Genomic DNA, 13,628 nt, shown 5'->3' with positions numbered 1-13,628 from the left:
AATAATAACAATAATGATGGTATTTGTTAAGCGCTTACTATGTGCAAAGCACTGTTCTAAGCGCTGGGATGAAAAAAGGACAAAGGAATTCCTGCCTTCCTTCCAGTCAGTGAGTGGTACTTATTTTTTTTTTAAATGGTATTTGTTAAGCACTTACTATGTGCCAAGCACTGTACTAAGTTCTGGGATAGATACAAGGTAATCAGGTTGGACATAGTCCATGTCCCACATGGGGCTCACAGTCTTAATACCCATTTTACGGATTGATTCAATCATATTTATTGAGCACTTACTGTGCGCAGAACACTGTACTAAGTGCTTATGAGGAACTGAGGCACAAAGTTCAGTGACTTGGCCAAGATCACACAGCAGCCATGGGCCTCTGATTCACAGGCCCATGCTCTATTCATGAGGCCATGCTGCTTCTCACTTACTGAGTCCTTACCATGTGCAGAACACTGTACTAAGCACTTGGGACAATCCCATCTAACCGAGTTGGTGTATGCATCTCCTGCCCCTGAGTTTACATGCTGGGGAAGCAGTGTGGCTTAGTGGCTAGAGCATGGGCCTGGGAGTCAGTAGGACCTGGGTTCTAATCCCTGCTCTGCCATTTGTCTGTTGTGTGACCTTGGACAAGTCACTTCACTTCTCTGTGCCTCAAGGACCTCAACTGTAAAATGGGGATTAAGACTGTGAGCCCCACATGGCACAGGGACTATTCTCATTAGAGATGAGCTTAGCAATGCCTGACCTCCCCTCTCACTAGGAATAGCTGCATGGACCCCTCCTCCCCCATCCTCAGGAGACACCCTTCCCTCAAGGACCACCAGAGAAAAGATCCATTTTGACTTTAAAGCCTTTTGGTCGCTATGGTGTGACAGGACTGAGGTGGGAGGCTTAAATAAGAACAATGACGGGTTTCCCCCGGTAAACACCACCACAGGAAAGTGTGGGCCAGAGCCCCATGGCTCACCCAAGTGGGGAAGGCAGTGGAGTGGTGTTCATTCAGTTAGGGAATAGAGAGCGGTTCAGTGGGAGACAGCCTGCCCGGGAGACCACAGAGGTGATCTGAGGCCACTGCCAAATAACCGCCACACCCTATCAGGAGCCTGGCCGGGGGCTGAGAGGACGGAAGACTGGATCTAACAGGGCCAGCCCCCTGGCTTAACACGTTTTTCCTGACCCAAGTTATCTTTAGTATCCTCTTAGCTCTGAGAACAGTGCCACGACACAGCATGATGAACTGGAGAGAGCGCGGGCCTGGAAGTCACAAGACCTGAGTTCTAATCTTGGCTCCACCACTTTATTGCTGGGTAACTTGCACAAGATTTTAAATTCTCTGTGCCTCAGGCAGTCAGTCGTATTTATTGAGTACTTACTGTGTGCAGAGCACTGTACTACTGCTTAGGAGAGTACAATAGAACAGTATAATGGACGCATTATGGACACATAATGGACGCATTCCTTGCTTACAATGTCTTAATTCCCTCATCTTCAAAACGGGGATTCAGTAAGGGTTTTTCATCCTACTTAGACTGTAAGCCCCAAGGGGAACCTGATTAGCTTGTATTTACCTCAGAGCTTAATAGTACCCTCCTAACACTCAGGATGATGCCACGGAGCAGTGTGGCCTAGTGGTAAGAAGATGGAACTGAGAGTCAGAGGATCTGGGTTCTAATCCTAGTTCCGCCACATGCATGAACTAATTTTGCTTAATTTCTCTCAGCCTCAGGTCGCTCACTTACAAAATGGAGATTCACAATCTCTTCTCCCTCCTACTAAGATTGTGAGCTCTATACTGAAACCGATTATCTAGTATCTCCTCCAGGGCTTAGTACAGTGCTTGGCTCACAAGTAAGTGCTTAACAAATACCCCGATTATTATTATTGTCATTATTATTACTCTCCGGGATCCTCAGAAAGTACCTGTGGTGATGGTGCGGGAGGGTAATTATATCGCTGAAACCGCAGTATGGCTTAGTGGTTAAAGCCCGGGCCCAGGAGTCAGAATGACGTGGGTTCTAATCTTGGCTCCTCCACTTGTCTCTTGTGTGACCTTGGGCAAATCACTTCACTTTTCTGAGTCTCAGTTACCTCATCCATAAAATGGGGATTAAGACTGGGAACCCCACGTGGGACAACCTGACTACCTGGTATCTACTCCAGCACTTAGAACAGTGCTCGGCACATAGGAAGCACTTAACAAATACCATAATTGTTATTATCACCTTGTATCTACCTCAGCATTTAGAACAGTGCCTGGCACATAGAAAGCACTTAACAAATGCCTTTGGGGAAAAAAAGGTCAAACAGGAGCACACCGCACAGACTGCAGACTCTCTCGCCTGGAAGATTCCAAGAATTTTCTCCTAAGCCATCCAATCATATTTATTAAGTGCTTACTATGTGCCAGGCACTGTGCTAAGCACAGGGATTGTGGAATTTCACCTCTGCATATCTGGTAGTCTTTAATGCCATTTTTCCTAAGCTCTTCCTCTTTGTCAGGCACTGTACTAAGTGGTGGAGTGTATTCAAGATAATCAGATCATACAGGGTCCTTGTCCCTCTTGGATCTTACAGTGAAAGGGGGTGGGGGGGGGGGGGCGTTTAGTTTAAGGGGAGTGGGTTGGGAGACTTTTCTCATCCTTTCTTTGAAAAAGGGAGTAAAGGAGTTGGAGGGTGAATTCTAATAGGATTGTCTCTGCTTTCCTGCCTTCAGGGTTATCACAGGACCCTCACACTCTGCCTCTTTAGACACTTCAACAGGGGAGAGAGCCTTTTTAAAATGCTCATGATAATAATAATAGTATTTAAGTGCTCACTATGTGCCAGGCACTGTACTAAGCGCTGGGGCAGGTACAAGATAATGGGGTCAGACACAGCCCCTGTCCCATATGGGGCTCACAGTCTTAATCCTCATTTTACAGGTGAGGAAATGGAGGCCCAGAAAAGTGACTTGCCCAAAGTCACGCAGCAGATGAATGGGGGAGCCGGGATTAGAACCCAGGTCCTCTGGCTCCCAGGCCCATGCTCTTTCCACAAGGCCATGCTGCATCTCACAGAGCTGCAGGCAGCACGGATTGTAGTGATGTTTGTGGTGGCAAGGGGAGGCTTACCCAGAGGAACTTCTCAGTCTCATGGAGAACCTGTTCCACTGAAGGGCTATTTATGACCCAATCCAGGAAAGTCACAGTGACAAAAATGGAAACAAATATTTCTCTTGCTTTTTCCGGCCAGTCCAGGAAAAACTAGGGTGATGTGGCAGAACTGCTTTGTTCAAGGCCTTGCTCTCTTGTCGTCCAATAATTCAGTCAAAGTTATTTACTGAATGCCTGCTAAATGCTGAGTGTTTATACAAACACACACCCACATATATGTATAATACACATACACATGTGCTTATATGTACAATCAATTCAGTGGACTGAACAGTGGTCGTTTGGGTTGATACGACTTGGGTGTTGGGAAGTAATCAGAGAGGGCTTATTGGAAGAGGTGGAGTTTTAGGAGGGATTCGAGCTTCTCAAACTTTGTACATAGTAGACACTCAATAACATTATTTCCTGCTCAGCATGGGCAGGGAATGTGTCCACCAACTCTGTTTTAATGGACTCCCCAAGCACTTACTAATAATAAAGTTGGTATTTGTTAATAATAATAATGACATTTGTTAAGTGCTTACTATGCGCACAGCACTGTTGTAAGTGCTGGAGAGGGTGCAAGGTGATCAGGTTGTCCCACTTGGGGCTCACAGTTATAATCCCCATTTTAAAGATGAGGGAACTGAGGCACAGAGAAGTTGTGACTTGCCCAAAGTCGCACAGCTGACAAGTGGTGGAGCTGGGATTTGAACCCATGACCTCTGACTCCCAAGCCCTTGCTCTTTCCATGAGCCATGCTGCTTCTCTTAAGCACTTACTATGTGCCAAGCACTGTTCCAAGCACTGGGGTAGATACAAGGTTATCAGGTTGTCCCAAATGGGGCTCACAGTCTTCATCCTCATTTTACAGATGAGATCCCTGAGGCACAGAGAAATGAAGTGACTTGCCCAAGTTCACACAGCTGAGCGTGCAGGCTGGGCTGTAGAAGGAGAGAAGGGAGGTGAGGTAGGAGGGGGTGAGGTGATGGAGAGCCTTGAAGCCGAGGGTGAGGAGTTTTTCCCTGATGCGTAGGTTGATTGGTAGCCACTGGAGATTTTTGAGGAGGGGAGTAACATGCCCAAAGTGTTTCTGGACAAAGACAATCCAGGCAGTGTCGTGAAGTATGGACTGAAGTGGGGAGAGACAGGAGGATGGGAGATCGGCGAGGAGGCTGGTACAGTAATCCAGACGGGATAGGATGAGAGCTTGAATGAGCAGGGTAGTGGTTTGGATGGAGAGGATAGGGCGGATCTTGGCAATGTTGCGGAGGTGAGACTGGCAGGTTTTGATGATGGCTTGGATGTGAGGGGTGAACGAGAGAGCGGAGTCGAGGATGACACCAAGGTTGAGGGCTTGTGAGACAGGAAGGATGGTAGTGCCATCAACAGTGATGGGAAAGTCAGGGAGAGGGCAGGGTTTGGGAGGGAAGACAAGGAGTTCAGTCTTGGACATGTTGAGTTTTAGGTGGCAGGCAGACATCCAGATGGAGATGTCCTGAAGGCAGGAGGAGATGCGAGCCTGGAGGGAGGGAGACAGAACAGGGGCAGAGATGTAGATTTGGGTGTCATCAGTGTAGGGATGATAGTTGAAGCCGTGAGAGCGAATGAGGTCACCAAGGGAGTGAGTGTAGATCGAGACCAGAAGGGGGTCAAGAACTGAACCTTGAGGAACCCCTACAGTAAGGGGATGGGAAGGGGAGGAGGAGCCAGCAAAAGAGACTGAGAATGAACGGCCGGAGAGATGAGGAGAACCAGGAGAGGATGGAGTCTGTGAAGCCAAGGTTGGATAGCGCAGGACGTGCAGACAGGGGTGTGGGCTCCAGAAGGTTTGATCCATCTGTAAAATTAGGGGCCCCGGGTCTTCTCCGTCATTCAGTCAGATCAGAGAGAACCTGTTCCCTGCACAGAGTCCCTGTCTCCATTTCCAGTACTAGCCTCTGGCTGGGTATGTCAGCCCCTTTCTCATTCTCTCTGCCTCCACAGATGAACTATTAAGCATACAAATGCATAAACAAACATATTCATCAACCATAAACAACACCTTCCCTTAGAGGTGGCAGCACTGCTCCTGGATCATTCTCTCCAAGAGGACTAGAGTTGGGAAATCCACTACTCTGTATCCACACTGTGGTCATGGTGAGGGTCCCCACTCCCATAGGAGCTGCCACTATTAGATATGGAGGGGGTCCCCTCTTGAGGACAGGGACGTGCATGGCCCCACATCTGCTCAGTTGGTCAACTAAAGCCAGCTCCCTACACAGAACCCCAGTTCCTAAGACCAGAACCAGCCTCCTTGATGATAGTGGAAACTCCTTCCTCATTACTCTCCCAAAGCTAACCCCCTCTTTCATGCATGCATGCATTTGTGCTCACACACATACGCACATGCGCGCACACACACAAACACACACACGCACATACACAAAACCATCATCAACACCACCACTTTTCTTCTGAGTGGGACTGCAATACAGGGCTTTCAATGGTGGGGTGCATTTGAGAAGTGACCTGACTGCCCAAGTGCAGGGGACAGTCCTCAGGGCTGGGGAATTGGGATCCAGGAGGCCTTCTCAGTTGGAGCCCCCTCCTTCCTCTCCCTCTCCTCCCCCTCCCCATCCCCCCCCCCACCTTACCTCCTTCCCCTCCCCACAGTACCTGTATATAGGTATATATGTTTGTACATACTTATTACTCTATTTATTTATTTATTTTATTTGTACATGCTTTTTCTATTTATTTTATTTTGTTAATATGTTTTGTTTTGTTCTCTGTCTCCCCCTTCTAGACTGTGAGCCCACTGTTGGGTAGGGACCGTCTCTATATGTTGCCAACTTGTACTTCCCAAGCGCTTAGTACAGTACTCTGCACACAGTAAGCACTCAATAAATGCAATTGAATGAATGAATGAAAAAGTGGCGAAGTTAGGATTAGAACCCACGACCGCTGACTCCCAAGCCCGTGCTCTTTCCACTAAGCCATGTACTGCATACAGTAATGATGGTAATCAATCAATGCATCTCCTGTGTGCAGATCATTATACTAAGCACTTAGGAGAGTAAAACAGAGTTCCAGAATTCCCTGCTCTCAACAGCTGTGTGACTTTGGGCAAGTCACTTAACTTCTCTGTGCCTCACTTACCTCATCTGTAAAATGGGGATGAAGACAGTGAGCCCCATGTGGGACAACCTGATTACCTTGTATCTACACGTGCTTAGAACAGTGCTTGGCACATAGTAAGCACTTAACAAATACCATTATTATCATTATTATTGAAAGACTGTAAGGTAGACTGTAAACTCACTGTTGTACTCACTCAAGTGCTTAGTACAGCGCTCTGCACACAGTAAGCACTCACTGATTGACTGAACAAGCTGACTGAGGAAGGCTGTGGAATGGTCATTAGTCAACCAATCGGCCAGCAAACCATTCACCTGTTGGGTCTCTGAACATCAGATTGTCCCTGTGGATAAATCTGGACGCAGTCAAAATGGGATAAGGGTGTGGTGTGGGTGTGCAAGTGGGTTTGAAATAGCAAATGATATTTAATATGACCCACAAACCACTGAACCCATGTTTTCATCCTTCTTTTCTCAGCTAAGTGTCCTCGGGCGGAAAATTTCCATACATAGCTTCAGGCCAAGGAGGATCTTTTTGGGATATTTTGGAAGCTAAAGGGTGGACTGGATCCTGGATTAGACTACTGGAGAGGAGAGAAATGGGCAGGGGAGGGCGAGAGTTGGGAGGGTTTCCACATGGAGGGGAATGCCCTCGGACAGAGGAAATGCAATTAAAGTCTGGCCTCCCACGTTGGCACGCTACCCAGAGTTCTTATGCCAGGTTCTCTCAGACTGAGGACTCTAGGCAGTGTCAGAAAGAATTCTCTGAAGCAGCCTGGCATAGTGGATAGAGCACAGGCCTGGGAGTCAGAAAGTCATGGGCTCTAATCCTGGTGCCATCACTTGTCTGTTGTGTGACCTTAGGAAAGTCATTTCACTTTTCTGGGCCTCAGTTCCCTCAACTGTAAAATGGGGATTGAGACTTTGAGCCCCATGTGGGACAGGGACTGTATCCAACTCCATTTGATTGTATCCACCCCAGCACTTAATACAGTGCCTGGCACGAAGTAAGTGCTTAACAAATACCATTATTATTATTATTATTCTCTCCAACTTGGCTCAAATGGGGCCAAATACTCCCTACGTGAAACTGTGCTCTTAGCAGAGGAGGAAGAATATCTCTGGTCCTCTACAAATTTCTTAGGAACCCAGAGCGAAAACTCAGCTTTGAAAAAATGGTAATAATAATTACGGTAATTGGGGTATTGGTTAAGTACTTTACAATGTGCCAACCACTGTACTGAACACTGGGGTGGATAAAGGATAATCAGGGTGGACTCAATCCCTGTTCCATCTGGGGCTCAGAGTCTAGAAAGAGAATGAATCTGTATAAGAGGCATACCCCACTATTCCCCCTAGCCAAGCAGGGCTGGATTCAGGGCAGCAGGGCACATTAGCTTTATGGCAACACTGGCTACAAGGCTGGCTAGGATTTCTGATTTCAATGAGTACAGGCACTCTGCCATTGCCTCCCCCTTTTTATCTTCTCCTTTTCCTCTGCCGCCTCCTTCCACTCTCTCTTCCCCATCACCTGAACATTCCTTTCCCTCCCTCTCCACCCTTTCAATCAGTTAATCAACCAATCAATCAGTGGTATTTACTAAGTGCTTACAGGCTACAGAGAACTGACCTAGGAGCCTGTGAAAGTAGATTACCCACCCTATCAACCATTCAGTCAATCAGTGATATTTATTGAGTGCTTACTGGCTGCAGGCAACTGATTCTGGTACCTTCATGTAGAGAAGCAGCATGGCCAAGTGGATAGAGCATGGGCCTGGGTGTCAGAGGACCTGGGTTCTAATTCTGGCTCATCCACTTGTCAGCTGGGTGACGTTATGCAAGTCACTTCACTTTTCTGGGCCTTAGTGACCTCATCTGTAAAATGGGGATTAAATCTGTGAGACCCATGTGTGACAGGGACTGTGTCCAACTTGATTAGCTTGTATCCACCCCAATGCTTAGAACAGTGCTTGACGCATAGTAAGCACTTAACAAATACCATCATTATTATGTATTTTGAGTCATGGGGATGAATGTAACCAGCCCACTTGGCTAGGGAGAATGGAGGGCTACATCTCGGCTACAGATTCACTCTCTTTTTAAACTGTGAGCACCATGTGGGATAGGGACTGAGTCTGACCTGATTATCTTATATCTACCCCAGTGCTTAGTACAGTGGTTGACACATAGAAACAGCATGGCCTAGCGGATAGAGCATGGGCCTGGGAGTCAGAGCACCTAGATTCTAATCCTGGCTCTGCCACCTGTCTGCTGTGGACCTTAGCAAGTCACTTCACTTCTTTAAGTCTCAATTCCTTCATCTGGAAAATGGGGATTAAGACTGTGAGCCCCGTGTGGAACAGCGACTGAGTTGCTTGTATCCACCCCAGCACTTAGAACAGAGCCTGGCACATAGAAAGCACTTAACAAATACCACAGTGATTATTGTTATTTTATTATTAGGAGTAGCTAACTAGTTCTTTCTTCCAACATCTTGGAGTTTGAGTCATGGAGAAGAGTAGCTAGCTAGTTCTTTCTGCCAACATCACCTCCTCTTCAGAAGCCTTCCATACACTGGCCAGCTCCAATCAATCAATAAATCGATGGTATTTATTGAGCCCTTACTGTGTACCATTGATTTGTCATTTATGTATTTTCTGTAGAATATAAGCTTGTTGTGGGCAAGGGATGTGTCTACGAACTCTGTTAAAGTGTACTCTCCCAAGCACTTAGTACAGTGCACTGCACATAGTAAATGTTCCATAAATACAATTAACTGATTGATTTCTCCTTCAGTCTCTTGAATCTATTATTTATTTCCAATCTCTCACTACTAACTTCAGTTTATCTCCCTTGGCATATATCCGCCCTTTTCCCTGCCAGGCTGTGAGCTCATTGGGCAGGGATTACGTCTGTTTATTGTTGTATTGTACTCTTCCAAGCACTTAGTACAGTTCTCTGCACACAGTAAGCGCTCAGTAAATACGATTGAATTGAATTGAATGTCTCTAAGCTTCTAGATTGAAAGCTTCTCAAGGATAGGATCACATCCTTGACTCCTGTCATATGTACCAGAGCACCCGATACAATGACCTGCACCAAATGTGGGCTTGAGAGTCAAAAACCCTGGGTCCTATATTCAACTCCGCCACTTGTCTGCTGTCTGATTTTGGAAAAGTCACTTAACTTCCTCACGCCTCAGTTTCACCTCAGTTACCTCATCTGTAAAATGGGGATTAAGACTGTGAGCCCTATAGGGGTCAGGGACTGTGTCCAGCCCCATTATCTTTTACCTACCCTAGCACTCAGTAGTACAGTGCCTGGCACAAAGTAAATGCTTAACAAATACCCTAAAAAAATGGGCATTCTCTAAACACCTTTGGTACTGATGATGCTGTGATTCTTTGTTATAGTTTGTTTCTGATTTTAATATTTTAGTAAGCACACTGTCTACACTACCAGAACACTAGCAGATGGAGAGCAGGGCGTTCTGGGAGAGATGTGTCTGTGGTGTTGCTATGGGTTGGAAACAACTCGATGGGATAAGACAAGATAAGCACACTGTCAGCACTTAACACATGTTGTTATTGATTTATATCATTGATTGATTGATCCAGATGGTCTTTATGCAAGGCAAGAGACATCACTTGTGTTGTAACAGTCTACTTGAGGGAAAATTTGAGATGAAGATGGCGCATGGTCACATGACTTCTCTAAGTATCACTTTGTCATGACTGGAGACAGAATCCTGGGTTAGGACCACTGGTTTGACTCCACAACGACATGGTGTATCCATCCCCATTACACAAATTCTCTCTCCCTCCCTCCTTCTCCAGGAATAGGGGCAGGGAGATGAAATGATGGGCTGGAAGAAAATGTGTTAACCATCCCTCAGGGCACAGTACATCATTCCTTCCTCTCTTTTCTGTTTCAGCGAAGGGTAAAGGATGTGATCGATCCAATCGTATTCGAAGTCGCCTATAGCCTCGGGGAGCACGTGGTAGAAAAGGAGGAGAAGGAATTGCCGGCTCTTCAACCTGTCCTCCGCTGGAAGAAGGGGCAGAAGATAGCACAGAGGAACCAGGTCAGAAGTTTCGAGACGTAGTGGATAGAGTGCAGAGCTGGGGGTCAGAAGGGTGTGGGTTCTAATACTGGCTCCACTACTTGTCTGCTGTGGGATGCTGGGAAAGTCAGTTCACTTCTCTGGGCCTCAGTTACCTCATCTGGAAAATGGGGATTGAGACTGTGAGTACCACATGGAACAGGGACTGTTTCCAACCTGATTAGCTTGTAACCACACCAGTGCTTAGTACAGTGCCTGGCACATAATAAGTGCTTAACAAATACCACTATTACTATCATTATTATTATTATATTTCTGGGCCTTGTAATTCCAAACATGGGAATCAGGGAGGGAAGTCTGCCCTCCCTTTTTATGAATGAATAATCCATCATTCATATTTATTGAACGCTTGTTATGGGCAGAGCACTGTACCAAGTGCTTGGGAGAGTACACTTTAACAGAGTTGGTAGACACGTTTCCTGTCCACAGTCTTGAGGGAGAGACAGACATTAATGCACATAAATAAATTATGGGTACATACATATGTCCTGTGGGGCTGAGGGAGGGGTGAATAGAAGGAGTAAATCCAAGTACAAGGGTGATGCAGAAGCAAGTGGGAGAAGAAGAAATGAGGGCTTATTCAGGGAAGGCCTCTTGGAAGAAATAAGGAAGAACAAGGAAGAAACAAATCCTGTTGGTCTCTGAGCTGGGCCAGGGAACAAAAGCACAGAGTAAAACAAACCCAAAAATGTTGATTTGGCTGCTGATGTTGTCCGTGCTTCCTGCTTCCCAATCAAACGTGAAATTGAACTGTTTTGAGGGAAAGTTCCTAGGAGTCACTTTTACAAATGAATTCCTGTAACATCGGATGATGGTCTAAAGATACAGACAAAAGTCACAAGGCTTGTTCGCAGAATGTGGCTTGAAGTTCCTGGCTTCCAAGGAAAGTACAGAAAAAAGTGAGTTTGCTAGAAGGATGTTTCCTTTACTTCGTGCGATCCATATGTTAAGTAGGGAAGCAGCTTGGCTTATTGGATAGAGCACCTGCTTGGGAGCCAGAGGGCCTGGGTTTTAATCCTGGTTCTGTCACTTGTCTGCAAGTCACTTCACTTCTCTGGGCCTCAGTTCCCTCATCTGTAAAATGGGAATTAAGACTGTAAGCCCCATGTATGACATGCACTGTGTCCAACTGACTAGTTTGTATTTACCCCTTTGCTTAGTACAGTGCTTGGCACATAGGAAATGCTTAATACATGCCATTAAAAAAAGGAGAAAGTGATAATAATGAAGGAGGAGCAGAAGTTATTTAAAATTCTTGGTGTTTTGGACGGAATAATGATTTCATACATAGCTGAAATCAAGACCTGCCCCAGAGTCAATTGGTCTAGGGCTCAGTCTAAAAGTACAGACCTTCCTTTAAATAAATCATGTTTGCCTCATCATTCATTCATTCAGTCATATTTATTGAGTGCTTACTGTGTGCAGAGCACTGTACTAAGCACTTGGGAAGTACAACCACCATCAGTAGTATTTATTGAGCACTTACTAGGTGAAGAGCACTGCACTAAGGGCTTGGGAGAGTATAATACAACTGAATTGACAGACATGTTCCCTACCCACAATCCCAAGTGCTTAGTACAGTGCTCTGCACACAGTAAACATTCAGTAAATTTGATGGAATGAATGAGTTTACGGTCTAGAGACAGAGACAGACGTTAATTGAACCTCTAATTATTTCTTGAGGATTTATCGCTGTTCATCATTTATCATCATTAAATGATGGTATTTGTTAAGCGCTTACTATCGCTTAATTATATTCATTGGGGACTTACTATGTGTAGAGTACAGTACAACAGAATTGAAAGACAAATTTCCTTCCTATAACTAGCTTACAGTCTAGAGGGGGAGACAGAAACTGATCTGAATAAATCATTTATAATATATAATTTAATGTCAATCGTATTTATTAAGTGCTTACTGTGTGCAGAGCACTGTACAAAGCATAGATGCAGTTGCAGGGATTTTTAGAGAAAGCTTCTGGAGGTCACAGATGTGTAGCGATGACAAGGATCGCACCAGATTATCTTTGAAAGGGACATATGGTGGCGATCTGGCGCATTGGTCAGTAATGGTTACCCTGAGGGCAGATCTTCAAGTCTGCTTTGACACGGTAAGTTTGAAGGGCCTCCAATAGCCAATAAAACATCTCGGGTTTCTTCATCCAAAATCGTAACTGCAGGAATCCTGCCGGCATTTGAACACGTCTTGGGCTATTAATTGGACACTAAAGTCTAGGCTGCTGGGGAGTGGCAGGCTGTTTCTCCAAAATTAAATTTCCATGAGGCTCTTGTTATCAAGATTTCTGTGATCCCTTGCCCTAGTGAATGGTGTATGTAACACAGCAATGCTTATTATCAGGTACAATGTGCTTTCTTTCTATCTATATTGTTAGCCCTCAAAGATTGAGAGAAGAAATCGAGGTAAGGTGATTAAGATGTTTTCCTCCAAATGTCAGTAATACTAATAATAACAGTGGTGATTGTGGTATTTAAGTGCTTACTATGAATACTCAATCATAGCACTCAGTTGCTTTTCCTCTGAGCTTTTGTAATAATAATATTTGATAAGCACTTACAATGTGCCAGGAACTGTACTAAGCTTTGGGGATGATACAAGCAAATCAGGTTGGACAGAGTCCCTGTCCCACATGGGGCTCACAGTCTCAATCCCCATTTTACAGATGAGGTAACTGAGGCACAGAGAAGTGAAGTGAATTGCCTAAGGTCACAGAACAGACAACTGGCAGAGCTGGGATTAGAATCCAGGTTCTTCTGACTCCCAGTCAATCAGGAGGTTTGGTAGGAAAAGCTACCCACAGTGCAGCTCGGCGGGACATAATTGTTCAAGACAAATGTTGGGGTGAAATGTCTTGAAGACAGAGCTGTTGCCTGTGTCCAATCTGATTTGCTACCCCAGCGCTTAGTACAGTTCCTGGCACATTGTCAGCACTTAACGAATACCATAAAAGAGAGAGAGAGAGTGAGAGTGAAAAACAGGCCAGCCGACCTGTTTTTACCTTGATTAACCTATTCCACAAAGATTGACAGAGGTGACTCATCATCATATCTCAGAATGGCCTAGTGGATGGAACACTAGCCTGGGGGTCAGAATGACCTGGCTTCTAATCCCAGCTCGCCACTTCTCTGCTGAGGGCAAGTCACTTTGCTTCTCTGTGCCTCAGTTGCCTCATGGGAGTGAAGTCTGTGACCCCCCTGTGGGACAGGGGCTGTGTCCAACCCAGTTTGCTTG

At 45.6% G+C, this 13,628-nt stretch overlaps 1 protein-coding gene across 1 annotated transcript in view; it reads left to right on the top strand.

The window, feature by feature from the left end:
* ITGA9 (integrin subunit alpha 9) overlaps positions 1-13,628 on the top strand; it is a 285,545-nt gene that overhangs the window by 149,983 nt on the left and 121,934 nt on the right. Inside the window, exon 16 of the mRNA XM_038761964.1 lies at positions 10,191-10,340. Within this exon, the coding sequence (XP_038617892.1) occupies positions 10,191-10,340 (150 nt within the window). The remainder of the gene's footprint in view (positions 1-10,190; positions 10,341-13,628) is intronic.

Source organism: Tachyglossus aculeatus, chromosome 2 (genome assembly GCF_015852505.1).
Source record: "Tachyglossus aculeatus isolate mTacAcu1 chromosome 2, mTacAcu1.pri, whole genome shotgun sequence".
NCBI classification, from domain to species: domain Eukaryota; kingdom Metazoa; phylum Chordata; class Mammalia; order Monotremata; family Tachyglossidae; genus Tachyglossus; species Tachyglossus aculeatus.
This window is presented reverse-complemented; position numbering and strand designations above follow the sequence as displayed.